Here is a 27,494-nt window from a genome sequence, read left to right as displayed (position 1 = left end):
AGCCGCTGTAGCCCTGAAAGGGCAGTTCCAGTGTCCGCCTGTATTCTCTGCATAATTCAGTGTTTGAGAGCGGTTTGGGGTGAAATGGTTCAGACCAGGGGTCACCATGACTACAACACAGATATAGACACTTTATTTACCATCCAGAACCACCAGAGAACCTACACAAGTCTTCTGAGCTTATATGGAATGTAGATGATGGCATGAAGTTTCCTGCATGTCTCCCATCACCAGGAATAGACTTAAGACTTCTCTAAACTCTCATAAAACAGCATCTCAGTCATCAGGCAGTGAATCCAGAACCAGTTCATGTAGGAACTTTCTGTGAGGAGCTTTTAGAGGGACGTCTGGTTCCTATCACCACCACTGTGAACAGATCTGACTTGGTAAGTTTCTCTGGAGCAGAGCGTTTCACACCAAACCGCTCTGAACGGCTCTGTTTACTTCATAACCGTTTATTTATGCACATATATTCCCTTTAAAGCACATATGCTTTTGTCCTAAGCTGTTGGTCTGATTTGTGTCTTTGTGTCTAAAGGATTAGGGATGGGTTTCATGTGTTGACACTGGTGTGAGACAAACCTCACCTTTGGGCTCATCTGCTTTCCAAGTTGGAGGTCCTTCAAGCAAAAGGTCTTTATGTGAAGAAAATCCCAGGTTTGACTGCCAGCTCTGAAAATCGATTACACTAAATATACATGGACATTTAAAAAAAAAAAAAAAAGCTGTTACCATTACACAGAATGAGGGCACTTGGGAAGCACTTTGTTAAAAAAAATGAATAAACTTCATCCACTGATGTGTGTCTGTCCAGGTTTTATAGGATAAACCACACTGGCAGAAACCTTTTATCAAATCATTACATTTAAAATCTGTAAAAAGCTTCCCAGAAGAGTGGAAGCTGTTGTAGCTGCAAAGGAGGACCAACTGCATATTAAAGCCTATAGATTTAGAATGGGAGTCGTAAAAGCTCCTGTAGGTGTGATGTGTCCCAATACTTTCCCAATAGTGTAGCTAAGCTGGTGTCGTGGATTTCAAACGATCAAATTAGACTTTTTTGATTTGGGCAGGATGAACAAGGCCTAAGAGATACGCTGACTGTTTTGTAGTGATGCTGCCACCTAACAGGACATGCGTAGGTATCTACAGAAACAAACAATAACAGCCCCAATTAGCCAGCCTTTATTGAGTTGTCTTTCATGTGTCTGTAATAATGAAGATGCTGCTCAAAAAGCCGCCGCCTATGAATATAAACGTGACAGCAGTTCCATTAAACAGCAACGGGACATGATTTATTCAGCAGCCGCCCGGAGACTTGATCTACAGCGTTTCGGTTCCCTTTACAGAACAGGCAGTGGAGAGAAATGCCAAACGATGCAGCTCGGTTGAAGTTTATCTCCCACCTATTTGTACAAATTCACATTGTGTACATTTCTACAAAGACCACTACAGACGCGGCTGCTCAGAAGCTCATTATCGCTTTCAGTGAGAAGCTGCGACAGTAAATGTCATGTTCTAAACTTTTCAGCTGCAGAGAGACGAGAGTTTGTGGCTCTGGACGTGTTAATATTGCACACTTACAAAGACAACTCTGAGTGCAGAATGACCCCAACTGGCCTTCCCAAAGTACTACTAAGGCTGAAGAATCTGAAGAACATTAACAGCTCCCTGCTTGGCTTTTGCATAAAATGCTAAGATATGGCTGAAATGACTACAGTAAAATCTATAAATGCGACTTTTTACAGAATAATTTGGTTTTTGAAGCTCCTGTTGAGGTCTTTGTGCGGAAGGACGATGGAGTTGAGGATGATGACTTCAGACGGGATTGTCACGTTGCAGCCTGCGATTAACACAGACAACAGCTCGATCAGTGACTGATAACTGCTGCTCATATGTTCAGAATCACTTCTCATAACCTGTACAGTGCAGAATTTAATACTAAACCACAGAGCAAAATGAATTATTACACCTTGGATTCAATATTTCAACTACTTTCAATAGCGCTGACGTCGGAGGAAAAAACCCACGTTATTTTTAATGTAAGTCAATGGAACCAGATGGTTTTACAAGCGATGTTGGTCCTTTTGGTTGGATCCCTTCATCGTGAAATTTACATACAGCGTAAAGGGTAACGGGTGTTTTCAAATTATGCCTAAAACTGAAAAACAGCAAAAATGGAGACAAGCTTTTGTTCCGACAGCAGCGATATTATTATAATAATATACAATATAATAATCATTTTTATTTCATGTAGCACTCCACGCCAGTGGCGGCTCAAAGTGAAAAATATACTAAATTATCATTTAGGATGATGACGGTTTTAGAATTTCTTCTTTACTACTAATTTATTACGGGGTAATTCAGAATACGACTTATTAGAACAAAGCTTTCTCAGTCATTATGGAAGCAGCTACAGCTCCATCAGTTTGGGAACATCTGAAATTATTGTTGTTATTATTTATTTGTTTGTTTGTTTTTTCCACGGGCCGTATTACAGAAAATAAGTCTGGGATCATATCTTAGCTGCTTTGTTGTCATGGCAACTTCAGTAAAGGCTGAATTTAGTGCTTTTTTTTTTTATTTCTGCAGTTTTATGCAGCTCAGTTCACTATAACCAGCATAATGAGGCTACATTTATCTACACTGCTTTGACTTGTGAGGTTTTTATTTTAACAGCGACATTTAAGAACTCAGACGCTGCCGACTCAGACTCCACCGTCCCTCTGAATACCTTCCTGTGTTAATGTTGGTGATGAAATCTTACAGTGATGGTGGTGAATAACGAGGAGGCCGAGCTGAACGTGCGTCTGTTCGGCCAAAGCGTTTGGGAAATGGAGACCGAAACTGTGAATCGGCGACGCTCTAATAAACAGCAGGGGGCGCTGTCACAACATTCTTTCAGTTTATCGTGCTTTTGTTTTATTTGACCTTTTTTAACATTAGCTGTCTGGAGAATTAACTTGGTGTTTGCGTTTCAGCTCTGCGTGTATGATCAGTTGCTAGGTAACAGACGCGACAGTTGATTGTCGACTTCGGTTGAGTAGGTTAAGATTTCCTAACTTGAGAAGAAAAGATGCTGAAGACAAGATAAGATTCCTAAATTAAGGAAGTTTCTGTAATACGGCCCCGGGTTCCTAGCTTACTACTTACGTACTACTATTGTTTGAAATATGTGAATTTTCGATGAATTGGCATATTAGAAAAGACTGAACCTCTTGGTTCCAAACTTTCTGAACTGAAGCGCGAGGGTAAAGTATATTTTCATGGTCTGTATGGATGACTGTGTGAAGCCGTACCCAGAATGGTGATGGATGGAGTGAGTTTTCCGTCTCTAAAGAGGGTTTCGCTGTCAATTTTGGAGTACGGGTCATTGGGGTTGGGGTCACTCGGGGTGCCCTCCACTCTCGCCCATTTACCAATAGTGCTCTCCCAGCCCACGATGCTGTTTAACACACAGCTGTGATCCTGCAACACACACACACACACACACACACACACACACACACACAGTCAGTGTATCTGCACACTGTGTCCTCTAGAGGTCAGCATTGCTCTACAGCGTTAATGTACAGGACAAAAAGAGGCAGAGTGACCTGTAACTACTGAGGTTGGAGAAGAAGTCTAAATATAACATCCTTTCATTCTACAATCTAATATCACTGCTGAGGAACTACATACACTAATTAACTAACTAATGAAATAAAAACAAACCAACAAAGAAACCAACTAACGAACAATCTAACCAATAAACATATAACTAACTGTAACTAACAAACTACATACAAACAAGGCACCACAAAGGCTTCTCTCAGCAATGCAATAGAAGAACCACTTTTGGTTCCCTAAAAAAAGAAGAGAGATCCTTTTTTATGTAGAAATTCTACATCAATTTGATGGGCTCTTCCCATCAGCTTTACGCTACATAGAGGTTCTATAAAGTTCTTCACACTCATATCTCATATCTACAGTACCTCTTCAGAAACATCCAAATTAATGAAGAAAATAAAAAGACTAAACCTACTAAAATAACTAAAACTGACAAACAAGCTCACAACTAACTTAAAACAAGGAAACTAAATCTCCAAAATCATGACTTTACAGGAGAAGGAAATACTTTTACTTTTAATGTAAGTCAATGGAACCAGACGTCTTTCCAAGTCATTTTGGGCCGTTCATGTTGGTCCATACATCACACACAATGTAAAGGATGTCGGGTATTTTCAGGTGATGTCATAAACAGAAAAATGACTAAAATGCATACACAAGATTTTATTCAGACAACAGCAAGATATTATTTATATATATATATATATATATATATATATATATATATATATATATATATATATATATATATATATATATATATATATATATATATATACACACACACACACACACACATACACACATACACACATACACACACACACACACACACAGAAAAGTCTGGTTCCCTTGATTTGCACTGAAAGTAGTGTGTGTTTTATCCGTCACCATTATGGAGATGCAAGGTTTTGGTCTGAAAGCAGGGAAATATTAGTGACTATGCCAGCTTAAGAATAAAGTCCAAGTCCACTCATACGATCCCCCTGTTCAGGTGTTTGGGTCGAGAGTGTCAGTATATGAGCTTTTAACACAGAAAAAGAAACCTGTGAAATATTTTACAAACGATTTATGTTTCAAACGGGTCGGTGTCCCCAAACTTCTGACAGGCAGCGTTTATGGGAAGTACGTGACGGAGCGAGCAGAGGACGGACCTGTAACGTGGCTCCATGGAGGATGATGGACTCTCTCACTCGAACTCCAGCTCCAATCGTCACTCCGGTTCCTATCGACACATTCGGACCCAACTGTACGATTAAAAGGACCGAGGATAAAAACAGAGGCATGGCTGGAAGTGATTAAAACGCCCATATCTGATATTCCTCAATCTATATTATGATTATCCTAAATGTTCCATCTTAATCCATTAGAATTCAATACAGTACTTTTGTCTCTAAGACTGATATAAATCAATGTAAACGATCTCTGTTCTGACTGGCTGCCCACTCAAAAAGCAGCCGGGGCTGAAACGTTCCTTATAATGTTGCAGGACCTGGACGCTGATATTCGGTTTTCATGACATCAGTTTGGGACGTTTAGGAACCAACATATGTTACTACACCAAACTCTCATTTCAAAAAAGCAAAGAAATCCTGGTTTGTCTGTAATTTAGGCCCTTTAACTGTGAGGCGCTGGACACAGGCTTAAAAAAAAAAAAAAAAACACGGTTCTTCAACGGTTCTATAGTAAAGAAAACGGTTCTATAATGAACCAAGGACACGCAAAGAACCCTTTGCATGAGCGAAGGGTTCTTTAGATTGATTGAGAACATGCTGTAGACAGTTCTATATAGAACCTCTATGGAAAATGGTTCAATATAGCACCTGATAGTGTTTCAATGACAAGCTTGTAGCAACAGAGGAACCCTTTTTGGTGCTATATAGAACCACACACAATCTAAAGAACCATTTCACCATGGAAAGAATCCTTTAATCGTGCAAGGGTTTTATACAGAACCATTTTCTTACCTACAGAACCCTTGAGGAATCATCTTTTCTACGTGTGTGGTTTGTAGGACATGCAGGGCTTTTGAAGCTGCCAAAGAACATGGCTAAGGTGAAGGCGCCCTCCCGTGGAAAGAAGCTGTAACTGCATGAGACACTTGCGCTGGAGTCCATCCAGCTGTCTTAGAAAATCTTTCTGTTTCACGAAGCGCTTCACTCGTCCTTTCTGAGCTCAGTGATTTCACTCACCACAGCAGTGGGGTCAATGTTGGCCGTCGGATGGATGTAAACGTTTCCTGGAAGCAGACAAGGTGGGTTTAGAGGAGTGTCGGCAGAACAGGTTCAAACCAAGCCCCCCAAACCCCAGCAGAAACAATTACCACATATTTTAGGCCCTCCGTCCTTATTCGCGGCCAGTCGTTCGGGATGGGTCTTATGGTACTGGTTGAGATACAGTCGACTGGCATAGATGGCAGAGCTGCAAAAAGAAGAAACATCACTGACAGTATATTACTCTACACTGTAATGCCTATTTGGCTCCACATCATACGTGTTTGTGACTTTAACTGAAACCATACTGGGCAAAGCATTTTATTATATGTTTATTTAAGCCTATTTTATTAACATCTGGCAGGCATGAGACCGCCGAGGCGCATTGCACTTGACTGCATTTTATCGTAAACGGTACCTTAACGAATTTTTAACGGTTTTCTGCTCATTTGAAACGCTGAATTTAACATATGGGTGAAAACAAAAGCCGTAACTTTTGCACAGGCCACATTTTATCTTTTATTTTTCCCCCCATATTCAGCAAACAGTGCATTAAAACATGCAGAGGTGCATTTTCTGATGTGGATGTGTGAGGGTGTGTTAATTTATCTGACCGGGCAGATAAATGGCATGCAAGTGGTCTGTGCCCCGCGCTCACCCGGCGGACTTGATCTGGCTCCAGAATCGGTCCGTTTTGTAGACGTAGAGCTTGCCCTGGCCTGCCAGCGCGGTGAAGATGTCCTGCTCCAGACGGATGGCCTCGGCTCGCTGCCAGCCGTTAGACTGCTCGTCTCTGCAGACACAACACTCGGCATTACAGGCGCGCTCCTGCAGGACTCCGGCGGAGAGAAGTGACTCTTACTGAGCGAGTGAAACTCCAGTAGAACAATACAGTATTATTGCACCACCCGCGACCCCACAATGCAGCGGAGACGTTTAGACCGAGGCTTTGGTCAGGCTCAAGGTTGCTCCCTTCCTCTAAGCCTTTACAGACAATATGACAACACTGTGATAAACAAAAAGCATGAAGGGTCTGGGTTCGATTACCCGGCCGGACGATCAGCTGTTCTCCCCATGGCTGTGTGGGTTTCCTCCCACAGTCCAAAGACACGCAGTCAGGTGAACTGGAGAGGCTGAATTGCCCCGGTGTCAGTGTGAATGTGTATGTCTGTCTGTCTGCCCTGTGGTTGACTGGCAGCCTGTTCTCGTTTCCTGCCTTCTGCCCAATGAGTGCTGGGATGTAGGGTACAGTTCGTAAGGCTGACAGCTACATAAGCCTGACATGACAACTGACATAACCCTACAGAAATGTTTGTATATGCCTATTCCGATAAGCATAATTTGCCACGTTGGTTACATCGAGATTATATATATATATATATACACACATACACATACATACACACACACACACACAAACTGGGTTCCAAAAAAGTTGTGACACTAAACAAATTGTGAATAAAAACTGAATGCAATGATGTGGAGACGGCAAACGTCAATATTTTATTCAGAATAAAACACAAATCACAGATCAAAAGTTTAAACTGAGAGAATGTATCAATTTAAGGGAAAAATATGTTGTTTCAAAATTTCATGGCGTCAACAAATCCCAAAAAAGTTGGCACAAGGCCATTTTCACCACTGTGTGGCATCCCCCCTTCTTCTTACAACACTCAACAGACGTCTGGGGACAGAGGAGACCAGTCTCTCAAGTTTAGAAATAGGAATGCTCTCCCATTCAAGTCTAATACAGGCCTCTAACTGTTCAGTCGTCTTGGGCCTTCTGTGGCGCACCTTCCTCTTTACGATGCGCCAAATGTTCTCTATAGGTGAAAGATCTGGACTGCAGTCTGGCTGTTTCAGTACCCGGATCCTTCTCCTACGTAGCCGTGATGCTGTGATTGCTGCAGAATGTGGTCTGGCATTATCTTGTTGAAAAATGCAGGGTCTTCCCTGAAAGCGATGACGTCTAGATGGGAGCATATGTTGTTCTAGAACCTGAACATAGTTCTCTGCATTAATGGTGCCTTTCCAGACATGCAAGCTGCCCATGCCACAAGCACTCATGCAGCCCCAAACCATCAGTGATGCAGGATTCTGAACGGAGCGTCGGTAACAACTTGGGTTATCCTTGTCCTCTCTGGTCCGGATGACATGGCGTCCCAGTGTTCCATAAAGAACTTCACATCGTGACTCATCTGACCACAGAACAGTCGTCCAGCTTGCCACACTACATTTTAAATGACCCCTGGCCCAGTGCAAACGTCTGAGCTTGTGGAGCTCAGAAATGGCTTCCTCTTTGCCCTGTAGAGTTTCAGCTGGCAGTGGCGGATGGCACGGTGGGTTGTGTTCACTGACGATGCTTTCTGGAAGTATTCCTGAGCCCAATCTGTCATTTCCTTGACAGTGGCATTCCTGTTTGAGGTGCAGTGACGTTTAAGGGCCCGGAGATCACGAGCATCCAGTAGAGTTTTACGGCCTTGACCCTTACGCACAGCGATTGTTCCAGATCCTCTGAATCTTTTGATGATGTTATGCACGGTTGATGATGATAATTTAAAAGTCTTTGCTATTTTACGCTGGGTAACACCGTTCTGGTATTGCTGCACATCTTTCTGCGCAACAATGGTGGAATTGGTGATCCTCTTACCATCTTGGCTTCTGAGAGACACCGACACTCTGAGAAGCTCTTTTTATACCCAATCATTTTGTCAATTGAGCTAATTAGTGTTAATTGGTCTTCCAGCTGTTCGTGATATGCTCTATTTCCTTTTTCCAGCCACTTATTGCTACTTGTCCCAACTTTTTTGGGATTTGTTGACACTGTGAAATTTTGATTCAACATATTTTTCCTTTAAAATGTTACATTTACGCAGATCAAACTTTTGATCTTTCATCTATGTTCTATTACGAATAAAATATTGACATTTGCCATCATTGCATTCAGTTTTTATTCACAATTTGTTTAGTGTCCCAACTTTTTTGGAATCCGGTTTGTGTATATATATATATATATATATATATATATATATATATATATATATATATATATATATATATATATATATATAAATAACAATACAATACAGTATGTTTTTCTGAAAGTCAGTCAATACCAGTAGAGCACTGACCAACTGTACTTTTTATTATAAGCAGATAAAAATTAATCCTGTTTAACTGGATTTAGTCCAAAATACAGAATAAAAATCAATGTATTCCCAGTTTTTTTACAGTATTTTTAACATGTAGCAGCTGGTTGTTTTTTTTCTGTTCCAACTGATCAGATGCCTGAAAAAATAAATATCGTGACATATTGTGTATCGAGAAAATTCCCTGAAGTATTGCAGTGTTTAATTATATCGCCCACATCTACATTATACATGTAAAAATGCAGAATAAGGGCCCTTTAACCCCTTAATTGGACAGGGTGGGCTTTGCATTGAAATCTGTAACTGCTGAATAATAAGCTTATCATAGCCACGGAAAAGTGGAATAAAAGATCAGGCTGTGTGGAAAAGTATGATTCCGTGACCAATGCAGTTGGACAGTTCAGGCTCCTGGGCAGAAGTGGGTGGCGTAACCCAAACCCATACTGACTTTACTGTTAATTAATGTTAATGAGGTGTGTTTGAGGCCATTTCTCTCCTTGGTGAATCTTTTTTAGTTCAAAATAAAACAACAATCCTCAAAAGTCACAAGTGTTAATAACTGTAAAGCCAAAAACGAAGCTAAACACAAAAAAGGATTTAGTCATTTAACGACGATACAGCATTGAGAATGTAAGTACAGTACTGGGCAAGCCAGAGACCACCCTCCAATAATTTACTCTCAAGTCAAAAGAGTCATTAAGTACAAGTTATTCATTTGTCAGAAGATATTTCTGAGGAGATTACATAGAAGATGATCCACTTGCATAAAGAAGGAGAAAGTCAAATGTAGATCTGATTGAAAGCTCCAGAGAAAATGTGGCTCCTAACAACCACCTGGAAGAGCTGGTCGACTCCAATCTCTGAGAGAGAGGAGAAGATCAAGCTGCTTCAGATCTGAAAACATCCACAGGTGTTTCTGTCCATCCTTCTACTGTGAGAAGACCACTCAGCGCTGTGGGTCTGAAAGGACGTGGAGCTGATCAAGAAGAACCTCACTGAGAAAAGGAGACGGACACATCAAAGAAAGAAGCTGGACGACGGACTGACCGCCCCAGAGTCCAGGCCTCACCACTGAATGGGTTTGATCATCAACCAGCTTCTCAGACTGAGCTTTGGAGGCACGTCTGCAGGTTCTTTGAGGAGCTGAAAGTGAGGCTCCTGAGAAGAACGGAAGCTGGAATTAAGGTGAAGAGGGACTGAGAGTAGATTTAGCTGTCAAGGTTCTGTTTGTTGATCTACTGTTGAAAAATGAACTTGAAAAACTTGTACTTAATGGCTGTTTTGAGGCCAAAAGAAGTGCAAAATGTTCTGTAGCCACACAAAAACATTAAAACATCCCTGTTATTCCACACATTCTGACTGCAGCCCAGACAGAAGCTGAACACACCCAGCTAAACTCTACTCAGCACCACCTACGGTTATTACTACATTCCACAAGCCTCTCTCTAAACCTACGCCACTAGCAGGACCACACCACAACTTACCCTTCATACGGGTATCTGATGATGGAGAACAACAGAAAAAAACAGGAGGATGGAAGAAAGGAAGAAGAGTGAAGGTAAACAACAAATGAGGAAACCCAAATGAAGGAAATGGAAAAGGTGCAGCTGAACCCCGAGAGATCTGCCCCCACTCACAGCATCAGGTCCTGCTGGTTCTTCTGAAAAACGGCGCCGATGTGCTGGAAGATGTCCGGGGTGAACAGATAGATTCCACAGTTTATGATGTCGCTCACGAACGTGCTGGGTTTCTCCACGTAATGCAGCACCTGAAGAGAAAAATATGATTTTTACTTTTTGTTTTTTGGGTGAAAGATTTTTCTGTACTTAACCAAACACTGCAAAGAAAACCGTGGACAGTAAAAACATTTCCAAGTAAACCTGAACTGTGTGTGTGTGTGTGTGTGTGTGTGTGTGTGTGTGTGTGTGTGTGTGTGTGTGTGTGTGTGTGTGTGTGTGTGAACAGTACTGTGTGAAAGTCTTAGGCACCCAAAACACATTTTCAAAATCTATTTATTTGTGTAGTTATGTGTGTTAGTAATGATTATACATACACACACACACACACACACACATGCACACCCACATACATACATACTGCTCAAAAAATAAAGGGAACACTTAAACAACACAATATAACTCCAAGTAAATGAAACTTCTGTGAAATCAAACTGTCCACTTAGGAAGCAACACTGACAATCAGTTTCACAGCTGTTGTGTAAATGGAACAGACAACAGGTGGAAATTACTGGCGATTAGCAAGACACACTCAATAAAGGAGTGGTTCTGCAGGTGGGACCACAGACCACTTCTCAGTACCTTTCTGCTTTCTGGCTGATGTTTTGGTCACTTTTGAATGTTGGTGGTTCTTTCACACTCGTGGTAGCAGGAGACGGACTCTACAACCCACACAAGTGGCTCAGGTAGTGCAGCTCATCCAGGATGGCACATCAATGCGAGCTATGGCAAGAAGGTTTGCTCTGCATTTGCCAGAGAACACCAGGATTGGCAAATTGGCCGCTGGCGCCCTGTGATCTTCACAGATGAAAGCAGGTTCACACTGAGCACATGTGACAGACGTGACAGAGTCTGGAGACGCCGTGGAGAGCGATCTGCTGCCTGCAACATCCTTCAGCATGACTGGTTTGGCAGTGGGTCAGTAACGGTGTGGGGTGGCATTTCTTTGGAGGGCCGCTCAGCCCTCCATGTGCTCGCCAGAGGTAGCCTGACTGCCATTAGGTACCGAGATGAGATCCTCAGACCCCTTGTGAGACCATATGCTGGTGCGGTTGGCCCTGGGTTCCTCCTAATGCAGGACAATGCTAGACCTCATGTGGCTGGAGTGTGTCAGCAGTTCCTGCAAGATGAAGGCATTGAAGCTATGGACTGGCCCACCCGTTCCCCAGACCTGAATCCGATTGAGCACATCTGGGACATCATGTCTCGCTCCATCCACCAACGCCACGTTGCACCACAGACTGTACAGGAGTTGGCGGATGCTTTAGTCCAGGTCTGGGAGGAGAACCCTCAGGAGACCATCCGCCACCTCATCAGGAGCTGCCCAGGCGTTGTAGGGAGGTCATACAGGCTCGTGGAGGCCACACACAACACTGAGCCTCATTTTGACTTGTTTTAAGGACATTACATCAAAGTTGGATCAGCCTGTCGTGTGTTTTTCCACTTTAATTTTGTGTGTGTCTCCAAATCCAGGCCTCCATTGGTTAATAAGTTTGATTCCCATTGATGATGTTTGTGTGATTTTGTTGTCAGCACATTCAACTTTGTACAAAACAAAGTCTTCAATGAGAATATTTCACTCATTCAGATCTAGGATGAGTTATTGGAGTGTTCCCTTTATTTTTTTGAGCAGTGTGTGTGTGTATATATATATATATATATATATATATATATATATATATATATATATATATATATATATATATCTTCACACATTCCAATACTCAGCACCCCTCCTGCTCCAGTCTGGCCTTCACAGTGGCCCAGGTGAGAAATGAGCTCAGGAAGATCAAGGCAAGGAAGGCTACAGGGCCGGAGGGCATCAGTGCCAGGCTCCTCAAGTCCTGCGCAGATCAGCTGTGCGGGATAGTTGGAGCACATTTTCAACACAAGCCTGAAGCTGAGGAGAGTACCACAACTGTGGAAAACATCTTGTGTGGTGCCATTGCCGAAAACACAGCACCCAAAGGACCTCAGCAGCTACAGGCCGGTCCTAGAGGCTGGTCCTTAGACAACTCCGCCCTATGGTGAGCTCATCTATGGACCTACTTCAGTTTGCCTACCAACCTGGCATCGGGCTGGATGATGCCATCATCTACCTGCTGCATGGAGCTCTTTCTCACCTGGAGAAGCCTGGGTGCACTGTGAGAATCATGTTCTTTGATTTCTCCAGTGCTTTCAACACCATACAGCCTGGGCTCCTGAAGGACAAGCTGGAACAGGCAGGGGTGGGCCATCACCTAACACACTGGATCCTGGACTACCTCACCAACCGTCCACAGTATGTGAGGACAAGGGACTGTGTGTCCGACATGGTGGTCTGTAACACAGGGGCCCCACAGGGGAAGGTGTTAGCACCGTTCCTCTTCACCCTGTACACTGCAGACTTCATGTACAACTCACCAAACTGCCACCTACAGAAGTTCTCTGATGACTCGGAGAGAACAGAGAACTGATTCAGGACTTTGTGGACTGGTGTCTGTGGAATCACCTGCAGATCAATGCAGGGAAGACCAAAGAACTGGTGGTGGATTTCCGCAGGCGCACACATCCCCCTCCAGCAGTGAACATCCAGGGAACGGACACTGAAAGACTGGACTCTTATAAGTACCTGGGTGTGCACCTTAACTGTAAACTGGACTGGTCAGACAACACTGGTCAGTGACCGGCTCCTCCACCCCAAGCGTGTGAAGGAGCGCTATCGCAGGTCCTTCAGTGACCGGCTCCTCCACCCCAAGCGTGTGAAGGAGCGCTATCGCAGGTCCTTCAGTGACCGGCTCCTCCACCCCAAGCGTGTGAAGGAGCACTATCGCAGGTCCTTCAGTGACCGGCTCCTCCACCCCAAGCGTGTGAAGGAGCGCTATAGCAGGTCCTTCAGTGACCGGCTCCTCCACCCCAAGCGTGTGAAGGAGCGCTATAGCAGGTCCTTCAGTGACCGGCTCCTCCACCCCAAGCGTGTGAAGGAGCGCTATCGCAGGTCCTTCAGTGACCGGCTCCTCCACCCCAAGCGTGTGAAGGAGCGCTATCGCAGGTCCTTCAGTGACCGGCTCCTCCACCCCAAGCGTGTGAAGGAGCGCTATCGCAGGTCCTTCAGTGACCGGCTCCTCCACCCCAAGCGTGTGAAGGAGCGCTATAGCAGGTCCTTCAGTGACCGGCTCCTCCACCCCAAGCGTGTGAAGGAGCGCTATAGCAGGTCCTTCAGTGACCGGCTCCTCCACCCCAAGCGTGTGAAGGAGCACTATAGCAGGTCCTTCAGTGACCGGCTCCTCCACCCCAAGCGTGTGAAGGAGCGCTATCGCAGGTCCTTCAGTGACCGGCTCCTCCACCCCAAGCGTGTGAAGGAGCGCTATCGCAGGTCCTTCAGTGACCGGCTCCTCCACCCCAAGCGTGTGAAGGAGCGCTATCGCAGGTCCTTCAGTGACCGGCTCCTCCACCCCAAGCGTGTGAAGGAGCGCTATCGCAGGTCCTTCAGTGACCGGCTCCTCCACCCCAAGCGTGTGAAGGAGCGCTATAGCAGGTCCTTCAGTGACCGGCTCCTCCACCCCAAGCGTGTGAAGGAGCACTATAGCAGGTCCTTCAGTGACCGGCTCCTCCACCCCAAGCGTGTGAAGGAGCGCTATCGCAGGTCCTTCAGTGACCGGCTCCTCCACCCCAAGCGTGTGAAGGAGCGCTATAGCAGGTCCTTCAGTGACCGGCTCCTCCACCCCAAGCGTGTGAAGGAGCGCTATAGCAGGTCCTTCAGTGACCGGCTCCTCCACCCCAAGCGTGTGAAGGAGCGCTATAGCAGGTCCTTCAGTGACCGGCTCCTCCACCCCAAGCGTGTGAAGGAGCGCTATAGCAGGTCCTTCAGTGACCGGCTCCTCCACCCCAAGCGTGTGAAGGAGCGCTATCGCAGGTCCTTCAGTGACCGGCTCCTCCACCCCAAGCGTGTGAAGGAGCGCTATAGCAGGTCCTTCAGTGACCGGCTCCTCCACCCCAAGCGTGTGAAGGAGCGCTATAGCAGGTCCTTCAGTGACCGGCTCCTCCACCCCAAGCGTGTGAAGGAGCGCTATCGCAGGTCCTTCAGTGACCGGCTCCTCCACCCCAAGCGTGTGAAGGAGCGCTATAGCAGGTCCTTCCTTCCTGCTGCTGTGAGACTGTTCAACCAGCACTGCTCCCAGGAGACCACACACACACACACACACACACACACGCACACACACACACACAAACAAAATACACACATACACACACACAAAATACACACATACACACACAATATACACACGCATACAACACACACAATATACATTCAGAATGTAAACATTTTCATTGTGCAATATGTTCAATACAAAGTGCAGTACAGATCTTATGCAACTCTTATTTTATCATTATTCTTATTTTGTTGTAAATAGTCAAGATTTAACTTTCATTTTTATTATTTATACTGTTTCCTGTTTTTACTGAGTGCCTTACTTCTGTTACTCTGCTGCTGCTGTAATACTGTGAATTTCCCAGCTGTGGGACTAATAAAGGATCATCTTATCTTATCTTATCTTATCTTATCTTAAATACTGATTTTCTGGATGTTGGTGTGTTTGTTGACCCATCTCCAAGCCGCTCCTCGACGAAGTCCAGTATTATATGTAGTTATAAAGCAGCTCCTGGTTTGACCAATCAGTGCTCAGTAAATTGAGCTCATGATGTAATTGATGATATTAACGAGTCTCTGTGGCGGCTGTGAAGGTGTCCAGGAAAAATATGGACCCGAGAAATTCTTGTTACTTTTTATTGTTTTTCTGTTTATCTGAATTATAAATGCGACTTTATTCTAATGTATATTGTGATAAACTCCCTGCTGAGGTCAACTGGTTAAAAATTTGATTAGATGCCTAAAACTCTCACCCAGTCCTGTATATTATATATAGACATGCGCACGCACACAAACAAGCCCCGAAAGCTCTTACCTCACTCGTTTGCTCATTCTCAACAATGCAGCCGTAGTTTAACGACTGCTTTCTGTTGGCCTGCAAATGTAAAGGCATCACTGTTAGGGAATCTCCTTCAGTATCAGGTGGCAGTTTAAAGCTGACAGAAGCTGAAGATGTGATGTAATGTTATGCTGCTAGAATGAAATGTAATAGTTTAGTTATGTAATGTAATGTTGCTCTAATGCAATGTCAGAGCAGTCGTGGGCTGGAGGTCAGGGAACTGGCCCTGTGACCGGAATGTCACCGGTTTGATCCCCAGGGCCAACAGTCCATGACTGAGGTGTCCTTGAGCAAGACACCTAACCCCCAACTGCTCCCCGGGCGCCGTGGATAGGGCTGCCCACCGCTCCGGGCAAGTGTGCTCACTGCCCCCTAGTGTGTGTGTTCACTAGTGTGTATGTGGTGTTTCACTGCACGGATGGGTTAAATGCGGAGGTGGAATTTCCCCGTTTGTTTACTTTAAAAAAGTATCATTTAACGCAACTATAAATTAATGTAATACTATGCAATATAATGTATAGGAATGTAATCTAATGTAATTTATTGCAGCTGTAATGTAATAGTTGTGTAGCGTATTATAATAGAATGCAATACAGCTATAAAGTAATAGTTCTATAATGTTCTGTAACATAATGTAATGCAATGCAGGTATAATGTAATGTTCTATAATGTATTGTAATGTAATGCTGCTGTAAAGTAATGCAGCTGGAAATCAATGTAAATGTTCTGTAATATATTGTAATGTAAAGCAGCTAAAAGGATTGCTCTGTAATATAACGTGACGTGATATAGAGCTTCTATAATGTAATTTAATGCAGCCATACAGTAAAGTAATGTAATGTAAGGGAAATCTGCTGTAATGTAATGTAAATCTCCTAACCGCAGTGCCGAGGATGATGAAGCTGTGCGCGTCCCCGTGCTCCTTCTGGAAGTTCAGCATGTCCATCAGGGGAAACTCTGAGCACACGTCTGCGTTCATGACAACAAAGGCCTCCGGGGAGCCCGACAGGATCTGATCTCTGAAGTGGTAAATGCCTCCTCCTGTGCCCAGAGCGGCGTACTCCTGCAGGTACCTGCTCTCACATCAGGGGTCACACAGCAGACGCAGGTGAGAAAAGCTTCTCTAACGCAGCGACTCACAAAGCCAGTCACGGTGACCTGGCGAGATAAACTACACGCTCATCTGTTTTCTATAGGGGTGAAAATGCTTTCACTGAAGTGATTCAGAAGTACAGATTTTTCAAGTGCTCCAAAAAAAAAAGATCTACTGGTGCGCTCACCTAACTGATACTTTGAAGTCTTGCTGTGCGGACAGTAAGAAGCGGTTGAGCTCTTCGTTTGGCTGGTAAAACCCAACCAGCAGGATCTCCTTCATGTTTGGGACCTGTGGAGGATTTTCAGCACATTATTTACGTCGCTCAATATTACTGGCTTCCTTTCTTGTGTTATGTAATAAATACATAAAGTATTTACAGTGCAGTACACAAGGACTGAACACCCCCTCACTCACACACTCACTCACTCCACTGTGTACGTGTACTTAAGATGGAATGACAATTAAAGCCTCTTGACTCTTGACTCGACATTCCTGCCTGCCTGACTCGTCTTAAGCGTGTGGTCTCGTGTAGAAAGTCTCGTTTTGTTTATTGCTCTGAGGCCCTGGAGGAAGATAATTTCACTCTAATTTATCACACTCACGAACGAGTGAGAGAGCACGTACCTGAGCACAGGCCTCTATGTGGTGCTGCAGCATTGGGACTCCTGCAACCGGAAACAGAGGCTTGGGCACCTCGAAAGACAGCGGACGGAATCGCGTGCCTAAAAAAACAACAACAACATGAGTCCAGCGACCAGAAATGATTGGAGCAGGACACTGGAGCAATAGTGACCAGGCATGATCCCCTAATCACTACTCCATAATCACTATTCCCTACATTGGAGCAATAGTGACCAGGCATGATCCCCTAATCACTACTCCATAATCACTATTCCCTACATTGGAGCAATAATGACCAGGCATGATCCCCTAATCACTACTCCATAATCACTATTCCCTACATTGGAGCAATAATGACCAGGCATGATCCCCTAATCACTACTCCATAATCACTATTCCCTACATTGGAGCAATAGTGACCAGGCATGATCCCCTAATCACTACTCCATAATCACTATTCCCTACATTGGAGCAATAATGACCAGGCTTGATCCCCTAATCACTACTCCATAATCACTATTCCCTACATTGGAGCAATAGTGACCAGGCATGATCCCCTAATCACTACTCCATAATCACTATTCCCTACATTGGAGCAATAGTGACCAGGCATGATCCCCTAATCACTACTCCATAATCACTATTCCCTACATTGGAGCAATAATGACCAGGCATGATCCCCTAATCACTACTCCATAATCACTATTCCCTACATTGGAGCAATAATGACCAGGCTTGATCCCCTAATCACTACTCCATAATCACTATTCCCTACATTGGAGCAATAGTGACCAGGCATGATCCCCTAATCACTACTCCATAATCACTATTCCCTACATTGGAGCAATAGTGACCAGGCATGATCCCCTAATCACTACTCCATAATCACTATTCCTAAATCACTACTCCCTAAACACTATTTCCTCCTAACATTAGTGCAGCGACCAGAAATAATCCCCTTATCACTATTCCCTAAACACTATTCCCTACATTGGAGCAATAGTGACAAGAAATGATCCCTTAATCATATTCCCTAATCACTACTCCCTAAACACTACTCCCTAAACACTACTCCCTAACCACTAGTCCTTAAACGCCAGTCCCTAAACACTATTCCCTAAACACTATTCCCTAAACACTATTCCCTAAACACCAGTCCCTAAACACCAGTCCCTAAACACTATTCCCTAAACACCAGTCCCTAAACACTATTCCCTAAACACCATTCCCTAAACACCAGTCCCTAAACACTATTCCCTAAACACCAGTCCCTAATCACTAGTACCTAAACACTACTCCCTAAACACTATTCCCTAAACACTATTCCTTAAACGCCAGTCCCTAAACACCAGTCCCTAAACACTATTCCCTAAACACTATTCCCTAAACACTATTCCCTAAACACTATTCCCTGAACACTATTCCCTGAACACTATTCCCTGAACACCAGTCCCTAAACACCAGTCCCTAAACACCAGTCCCTAAACACCAGTCCCTAAACACTATTCCCTAAACACCAGTCCCTAAACACCAGTCCCTAAACACCAGTCCCTACATTGGAGCAATAGTGTCAGGCTCAAGGGCACCTCGGTCACATACTGTCGGTGCTGGGGATCAAACTGACGACGTTCCGGTCACAGGGCCGGTTCCCTAACCTCCAGCCCACGACTGCCCCCATTTAACCATACTCCACAATCAAAGTCCTCTGTAAGAACGCTTCCTCACACAACTGCACAGATGTTGATATTACTCTGTAAGTAATAGTTCCACGTCCACTCAGACCTGCGGACAGATATTCCCACATCTCTTCAGCTCCGGTCACATTGGCTCTTCACTGAGTTTTATTCTCATTTTATTATTTCATTGCATTTTCATATTTTCACATATTTCTCTCGGAGTTAAACACTTATCAGTCCGCGAGTTTGGCCTGTTCAGTGTGTTGCATGTCATGCATGTGTGACTCACCAACACTAATTCTGTGTGTGTGTGTGTGCGTGTGAGTGAGTGTGTGTATGTGAGTGGATGGGTGTGTGTGTAAGTGTATGTGAGTGTGTGTGAGAGTGTATATGTGAGTGAGTGAGTGAGTGAGTGTGTGTATGTGAGTGAGTGAGTGTATGCATGTGAGTGAGTGGGTGTATGTGTGTGTGTGTGTATGTGAGTGGGTGTATGTGAGTGTGTGTGTGTGTAAGTGCAAGTGTATGTATGTGAGTGTGTGTGAGAGTGTATATGTGTGTGAGTGAGTGAGTGAGTGAGTGAGTGTATGTGAGTGCGAGTGTATGCATGTGAGTGAGTGGGTGTATGTGTGTGGGTGTATGTGAGAGTGTGTGTGTGAGAGTGTGTGTGTGTATGTATGCAAGTGAGTGTGAGTGGGTGTGAGTGTGTATAACATACTTGGCACAGTAAAATGGTCCTGATTCTGATCATTATCGACCCCCTGGTCACTCATGAAACGCGTTGTGATCACTCTGCTCGATCTGCTTTGAAAATGAACGAGCTCTCGCCTTTAACTGGAGTTAGAGGTTCGGTGTAAGACAGCAGGGACTCTTATCGGGACTCTTATCGGGACTCTTATCGGGACTCTTATCGGGACTCTTATCGGGACTCTTATCGGGACTCTTATCGGGACTCTTATCGGGACTCTTATCATGCACTCGGTCGCTGGCGTCCTCTCTGAAACCGAGCCTAAATCTAAGCGCATGTTTCCAGTGCGATGGTGTCAGTAAAGCGCCTGTTCTCTCCTCAGATTCACTAATATCAATATTAATGCAGATATATGAATATTAAGGCTATTTACTGCGCGGTCTCACCTTTCTGGGGCCCTCCGATCAGAATCACAGCTTTCAGCATCCTGCTGCTTTACTTCCAACCAAACAGCGCCGTTATCAGACCGTCTAAAGCCTCAGGCGCTCATCCCAACGCGTCTCTGCTGTAACGCGGCTTTATATCGCGGGATAAGCGGGAATAACCGCCTGCTTTCTGTCTCTGTTTACTTTCCTCTGCGCTTCCCCAGCAGGCGAAACGAGCGATGACGGGCGACTGGAATTCAAAATAAAAGTCTCTTTAGTAGACTACAGCGCCACCTTGTAGCGCCATGGGTAGTCAGACAGACTCACAGACAGACAGGAAGACACGAGGTTAGATAGACAGATTGTTCATTATTATAATTAATGTAGATAAAATGTTCTCTGCGGTTATTATACAGTGTATATCAAATATAAGAATAAATTAATAAATTAATTGAGTAAATAAATAAACAAAGGGGATTATGTAAGATAAGATAAGATAAGATAAGATAAGATAAGATAAGATAAGATAAGATGAGGCTTTGTCATTCGCATCACACGTGGTACATGAGGTGGAATGAAATTCCAAGGTCCCAGTTAATTCCCAAAAGTATTTCTTATGTATTACTATAGTAATACTATTATAGTGTTACTTATTATGTAATAAGGGATACATTTACAAGAGTTATCACCGCAAAATGTCATCATCATTACAACAGTAACATACTGATCTTTATGGAACTTTATATATATATATATATATATATATATATATATATATATATATATATATAAACAACCCCAATTCCAGTGAAGTTGGGACGTTGTGTAGAACATAAATAAAAACAGAATACGATGATTTGCAAATCCTTTTCAACCGATATTCAACTGAATACACTACAAAGACGAGATATTTAATGTTCAAACAGATAAACTTTATTGTTTTTTGCAAATATTCACTCATTTTGAATTTGATGCCTGCAACACGTTCCAGAGAAGTTGGGACAGGGGCGTGTTTCCCACTGTGTTACGTCACCTTTCCTTTAACACTCAATAAGCGTTTGGGAACTGAGGACACTGATTGTTGAAGCTTTGTAGGTGGAATTCTTTCCCATTCCTGCTTGATGTATAACTTCAGTTGATCAGCAGTCCGGGGGCTCCGCTGTCGTATTTTGAGCTTCATAATGTGCCACACATTTTCAATGGGAGACGGTCTGGACTGCAGGCAGGCCAGTCTAGTACCCGCACTCTTTTACTACGAAGCCACGCTGTTGGAACACGTGCAGAATGTGGCTCGGCATCGTCTTGCTGAAATAAGCAGGACGTCCCTGAAAAAGACGCTGCTTGGATGGCAGCAGATGTTGCTCCAAAGGAGGTCATAAGGGGCTTTTCACTCCTAAGGGTTCACAGCAAGGGTCACATTTATCCTTCACTGTATGTATTTGATCCGGTTAGTTTTGGTTTCACGTTGCAGTTTAGTGACTTCGTATGACACACCTGCGTCCTGCCGTCTGGGCCTATGAGGGCTCCATGTCCCTCAACTCAATGCCGGGTTTTTAGAATGTGTCTGTCTGTCTGCCCTGCGATGGACTGGCAACCTGTCCAGGGTGTGTCCTGCCTTCTGCTCGATGACCACTGGGATAGGCTCCCGCAACCCTGAGGGAGTAGCAGCATAGAAGGTTTGTGTGTGTGTGTGTGTGTGTGTGTGTGTGTGTGTGTATTTTTGTTCCTCTAATGCACCTGAGTCAACTCCTCAGGTCCTTCTGAAGTTCCTCCTGAGCTGAGTTATGGGTCTTAGTGCAGGAAAGACACAGTGACCTGGAACTCATGAGATTCCACAAGACTGGCCTCGTCAGTCGCTGCATTACGGAATGTTTTTAAGCACCTCTGTCAGTGAAGTATTTGACATATGAGGCCTGTCCTGCACTGCTGTGGGCGAAGGAGGAGGCATTTACTTCCCTGGAGGCCTTTTTTATCATGAGCACAGACGTGTGCTCAGAGTTTCCCCTGACAGACCAGTTAAACTTCCAGAAGAACATTAAAACCACCTTCACCCTGTTCCGCACTGGTCAGGACCCCCATGGACCCTCACAGAGCAGGTGCTATTTGGTGTGGTGGGTCATTCTCAGCACTGCAGTAACATTGATGAGGTGGTGGTGTGTTAGTGTGTGTTGTGCTGGTCTGAGTGGATCAGACACAGCAGTGCTGCTGGAGTTTTTAAACACTGTGTCCACTCACTGTCCACTCTATTAGACACTCCTACCTTGTCGGTCCACCTTGTAGATGTAAAGTCAGAGACGACAGCTCATCTGCTGCTGCACAGTTTGTGTTGGTCATCCTCTAGTCCTTCATCAGTGGTCACAGGACGCTGTTGTCTGGATATTTTTGGTTGGTGGACTATTACTATCATAAATTTTGTTTGTTTGTTTTTATTTTAATTTAAATTAAATCTTTGAAAGAATTATTTTTTTAATTGAAGAAATGTGAATATATGTACACACACACACACACACACACACACACAATTTCCAGAGAAGTTGGGACAGGGGCGTGTTTCCCACTGTGTTACATCACCTTTCCTTTAACACTCATTAAGCGTTTGGGAACTGAGGACACTGATTGTTGAAGCTTTGTAGGTGGAATTCTTTCCCATTCCTGCTTGATGTCCAGCTTCAGCTGCTCAGCAGTCCGGGGGCTCCGCTTCATAATGTGCCACACATTTTCAATGGGAGACGGTCTGGACTGCAGGCAGTTCAGTCTAGTACCCGCACTCTTTTACTACGAAGCCATGCTGTTGTAACACGTGCAGAATGTGGCTCGGCGTCGTCTTGCTGAAATAAGCAGGACGTCCCTGAAAAAGACGCTGCTTGGATGGCAGCAGATGTTGCTCCAAAACCTGCATGTACCTTTCAGCATTAATGGGGCCTTCACAGATGTGCAGGTTACCCCTGCCATGGGCACTAACACCCCCCCACACCATCAGAGATGCTGGCTTTTGAACTTTGCGCTGAAAACAATCTGGAGAGTCCTTTTCCTCTTTGGCCCGGAGGACACGACGTCCATGATTTCCAGAAACAGTGTGAAATGTGGACGCGTCAGACCACAGGACACTTTTCCACTCTGCGTCAGTCCATCTCAGATGAGCTCGGCCCAGAGAAGGCGGCGGCGTTTCTGGGTGATGTTGATATTTGGCTTCGCTTTGCATGGCAGAGTTTTAACCTGCACTTGTAGATGGAGCGACGAACTGAGTTCACTGACAGTGGTTTTCCGAAGTGTTCCTGAGCCCATGTGGGAATATCCGTTACAGAATGATGTCGGTTTTTAATGCAGTGCTGCCTGAGGGATCGAAGGTCACGGGCATTCAGTGTTGGTTTTCTGCCTTGCTGCTTACCTGCAGAGATTTCTCCAGATTCTCTGAATCTTTTGATGATATTATGGACTGTAGATGATGAAATCCCTAAATTCCTTGCAGTTGCACGTTGAGAAACGTTGTTCTTAAACTGTTGGACTATTTGCTCACGCAGTTGTTCACTAAGTGGTGAACCTCGCCCATCCTTGCTTGTGAACGACTGAGCCTTTCAGGGATGCTCCCTTTATACCCAGTCATGACCCTCACCTGTTTCCAATTAACCCGTTCACCTGTAGAATGTTCCAAACAGGTGTTTTTTGAGCATTCCTCAACTTTCCCAGTCTTTTGTTGCCCCTGTCCCAACTTCTTTGGAACATGTTGCAGGCATCAAATTCAAAATGAGTGAATATTTGCAAAAAAACAACAAAGTTTATCCGTTTGAACATTAAATATCTCGTCTTTGTAGTGTATTCAGTTGAATATAGGTTGTAAAGGATTTGCAAATCATCGTATTCTGTCTTTATTTATGTTTTACACAACGTCCCAACTTTTGGGGTTGTATCATTTAAATTATAAATAATTTATTTTAAAATCAAAAACTGTTATTTCATTAAGCACATTTTTAAAAACTCGGCTGAGTTTCTTTCACTCATTGACATCTAACTACATTTTTCACTTCTGTATGGTTTCATCTTTCGGGCTGCTGGGCCACCACAAACACTGCACTTCAACATTTTGAATGGTGGCTTCTGTCAGTTACTGGTTGGTCCTATGGGGCTTCCACATTCTGATTATTGATTCTTTAGGAGATCCAAACATGGACTTTGCATGCGTATGATTTATTTGTGCATTTGTACGACTTTAAAGCAACACTATGTAAGTTTTGGGGATTTGGAGACCTCTCTGGTGGAAATATGTAATTGCATGCAATGTGTGGAGGAACGTTTTGTACTGTCAGTTGCACTTCGGAGCCCCACAGATGGATGAATCTGACTTGTGTGAGTGCGTTGAAAAATAATTCAAAGACTTTATACTTAAAGATGTACAAGCTGGTCTAAATAACTCCTGATTATGACTATTAAATGAATATTTCAGGCTTTACAAGGCGACTCACAGTGGTGCACGCTCACCGTGCTGTAGTGTGTTTTATTCTCCATACTCAGTAATGATTCTACTAAAAAAAGACGTAGTGCTGGTGTAGGTTGGTGTAGTGGGTAACACCTCTGGGCTTCAATGCCCTGCTTGGACAAGCACCCTACACTGTACCAATAAGAGTCCTTGGGCAAGACTCCCAACTCCGCCTTCGCCTGCCTGTGTAAAATGATGAAATTGTAAGTCGCTCTGGATACGAGCGTCAGCCGAATGCCGTAGATGTAAATGTGTTCGTGGTGGATTCGTCTGAACTGCCTGAGGAGGTTTCGAAACACTTTGGTGAACTTTCCACACAAACAACCATGAGAAAAACATCCACTCACACCTAAATCTGTTCTCTGTGGCTTTTTTGCAAAAGAATGAAGAAATTCGTGTCGGCGGAGGTTCAGGTTAGGTAAATAATGAATGGACGTTTGTGTGACTGAGTGTCCTGCAGGCTGAGGCCTCAGGACACAGTAGTGAAACTGAGTAGAACAGCCTGGAAACAATGGAGAGGTTAAGCATGCAGGGTCGCTATGGCAACCAGAAAAACAGGACTGGTTTCATACATAGCAATGTCATTATTTTCCTGCTACATAATCTGCTCATAATATCACGAGATGACATTAGTACAAAGCCATCATAACGGTCCTTATAGACTTTTTTTAACCTGTTTTAAGTATAATTTTCTCACTATACTGACAGATAATTCTGCTGGTTTGACGCAGATTTTTAAACAAGCACAATTATCTGCCAGCAGTGCTGGACCAAGTACACAAACCATGTACTTAAAGTCGAGACACCCAAGGTAAAATATTCCTCCAGTAAAAGTAGAAGTTCCTCCCTTTAGACCTCCACTGGAGTAAAAGTACTAAAGTATTTCCCTTCAAATGTACTTAAGTATAAAGTAAAAGTACTAAAAGAGTAATTCTGGCTCTGATGTCCTGTTATCATTTTTATAACCAGACTGGCTTCATGAACTCATTTCAGGTGAAAGTCCTCCAGCGTCTCTCTTGGTAAACCAGTCTTTTAATAGAACGTCATTAATTAGTGACGCTGACGTCTATTAAAATGATCAGAAGCACAAAACACTGAAGGTAAACAGTTTCCATCAGGGAGCCTGTTCACCACTTAGTGAACAACTGCGGGAGCAAATAGTCCAACAGTTTAAGAACAACGTTTCTCAACGTGCAACTGCAGGAATTTAGGGATTTCATCATCTACAGTCCATAATATCATCAGAAGATCCAGAGAATCTGGAGAAATCTCTGCAGGTAAGCGGCGAGGCAGAAAACCAACACTGAATGCCCGTGACCTTTGACCCCTCAGGCGGCTCTGCATTAAAAACCCACATCATTCTGTAACGGATATTCCCACATGGGCTCAGGAACACTTCGGAAAACCACTGTCAGTGAACTCAGTTCGTGGCTCCATCTACAAGTGCAGGTTAAAACTCTGCCATGCAAAGCGAAGCCACATATCAACACCACCCAGAAACGCCGCCGGCTTCTCTGGGCCGAGCTCATCTGAGATGGACTGACGCAGAGTGGAAAAGTGTCCTGTGGTCTGACGCGTCCACATTTCACACTGTTTCTGGAAATCATGGACGTCGTGTCCTCCGGGCCAAAGAGGAAAAGGACTGTCCGGATTGTTTTCAGCGCAAAGTTCAAAAGCCAGCATCTCTGATGGTGTGGGGGGGGGTGTTAGTGCCCATGGCAGGGGTAACCTGCACATCTGTGAAGGCCCCATTAATGCTGAAAGGTACATGCAGGTTTTGGAGCAACATCTGCTGCCATCCAAGCAGCGTCTTTTTCAGGGACGTCCTGCTTATTTCAGCAAGACGATGCCGAGCCACATTCTGCACGTGTTACAACAGCGTGGCTTCGTAGTAAAAGAGTGCGGGTACTAGACTGGCCTGCCTGCAGTCCAGACCGTCTCCCATTGAAAATGTGTGGCACATTATGAAGCTCAAAATACGACAGCGGAGCCCCCCGGACTGCTGAGCAGCTGAAGCTGGACATCAAGCAGGAATGGGAAAGAATTCCACCTACAAAGCTTCAACAATCAGTGTCCTCAGTTCCCAAACGCTTATTGAGTGTTAAAGGAAAGGTGATGTAACACAGTGGGAAACACGCCCCTGTCCCAACTTCTCTGGAACGTGTTGCAGGCATCAAATTCAAAATGAGTGAATATTTACAAAAAACAACAAAGTTTATCCGTTTGAACATTAAACATCTCGTCTTTGTAGTGGATTCTGTTGAATATAGGTTCAAAAGGATTTGCAAATCATCGTATTCTGTTTTTATTTATGTTTTACACAACGTCAAAACTTCACTGGAATTGGGGTTGTATCTTCTTAAATTCTCATTTTAACATAATTCAACATGATTCCCATATATTTTATATCAAACCTCAGTAACTTCAGCAGCTGTAAACTCTCTGCACACCATTTCACACGAGTCTCCAATGTTGAGTGAATGAAGAATGAAGGGTTTCCGGTGTGACGGTCAGTCCTTAGTGATCTCCTGAGTGTCCGTCGGTCAGTTTCACACAGAATGTAGACAAACACACGAATCCACCAGGTCCACGCGGTGAGAGGCAGATAACGTGTATCTCAGCCCCTCTTCATAGGCTCATAACTCCAGATGTGAGTCTAGTATTATCTCATGATGAGATGGAATGGAAAGGGCAGCTCGTCAGATTCAGGAAGGGTTTGAACTGGATTTCTGTGCTGGATTATCACAAAGATAGAGAGACACATAAAGTCACGTTGGATTTTGATGTGCAGGTGAGTTTGTGGACCTCAGAGGGTTAAAGGTGGTTTTTAAACATTATCTCTT

At 44.1% G+C, this 27,494-nt stretch overlaps 2 protein-coding genes across 4 annotated transcripts in view; one reads left to right on the top strand and one right to left on the bottom strand.

Moving 5' to 3' along the window:
• The window catches only part of si:ch1073-416j23.1 (rac GTPase-activating protein 1), a 28,627-nt gene extending 27,907 nt beyond the window's left edge, over nucleotides 1-720 (top strand). For both annotated transcript variants that reach the window (XM_017685211.2, XM_017685212.2), the window contains exon 16: nucleotides 539-720. The gene's annotated coding sequence lies outside the window, so the exon portion shown is untranslated. The remainder of the gene's footprint in view (nucleotides 1-538) is intronic.
• Nucleotides 721-1,166: 446 nt separating this feature from the next.
• On the bottom strand, nucleotides 1,167-20,420 carry gmppaa (GDP-mannose pyrophosphorylase Aa). Of its 2 annotated transcripts, XM_037539671.1 has the most exons (13): nucleotides 20,199-20,420; nucleotides 17,395-17,492; nucleotides 16,955-17,058; nucleotides 16,555-16,747; nucleotides 15,651-15,710; nucleotides 10,606-10,736; nucleotides 10,453-10,467; nucleotides 6,478-6,612; nucleotides 5,930-6,027; nucleotides 5,799-5,845; nucleotides 4,761-4,853; nucleotides 3,297-3,465; nucleotides 1,167-1,840 (listed from the first exon to the last, which is right to left on the bottom strand). In XM_037539671.1, the coding sequence occupies exons 1-13, from the start codon at nucleotides 20,236-20,238 to the stop codon at nucleotides 1,740-1,742; spliced, it is 1,284 nt and encodes a 427-aa protein (XP_037395568.1). In that variant the 5' UTR covers nucleotides 20,239-20,420; the 3' UTR covers nucleotides 1,167-1,739. The 2 variants fall into 2 exon arrangements, with proteins under 2 accessions (XP_037395568.1, XP_037395569.1); XM_037539672.1 differs by lacking the exon at nucleotides 10,453-10,467.
• Between the last annotated feature and the right edge of the window lie 7,074 nt (nucleotides 20,421-27,494).

This window comes from Pygocentrus nattereri, chromosome 6 (genome assembly GCF_015220715.1).
Source record: "Pygocentrus nattereri isolate fPygNat1 chromosome 6, fPygNat1.pri, whole genome shotgun sequence".
Lineage (NCBI taxonomy): Eukaryota > Metazoa > Chordata > Actinopteri > Characiformes > Serrasalmidae > Pygocentrus > Pygocentrus nattereri.
The sequence above is the reverse complement of the archived record's forward strand: the minus strand, read 5'-3'. Positions and strand labels throughout refer to the sequence as shown.

Coding starts and splice junctions, on each gene's coding strand:
- gmppaa (XM_037539671.1), bottom strand. CDS start 20,238: ATGCTGAAAGCTGTGATTCTGATCGGAGGGCCCCAGAAAG. Junction 10,737..15,650: donor AGAATGAGCAAACGAGTGAG/GTAAGAGCTTTC, acceptor TTTTCTCTTCAG/GTGCTGCATTACGTGGAGAA. Junction 3,466..4,760: donor TCCATGGAGCCACGTTACAG/GTCCGTCCTCTG, acceptor TGTGTGTTGCAG/GATCACAGCTGTGTGTTAAA.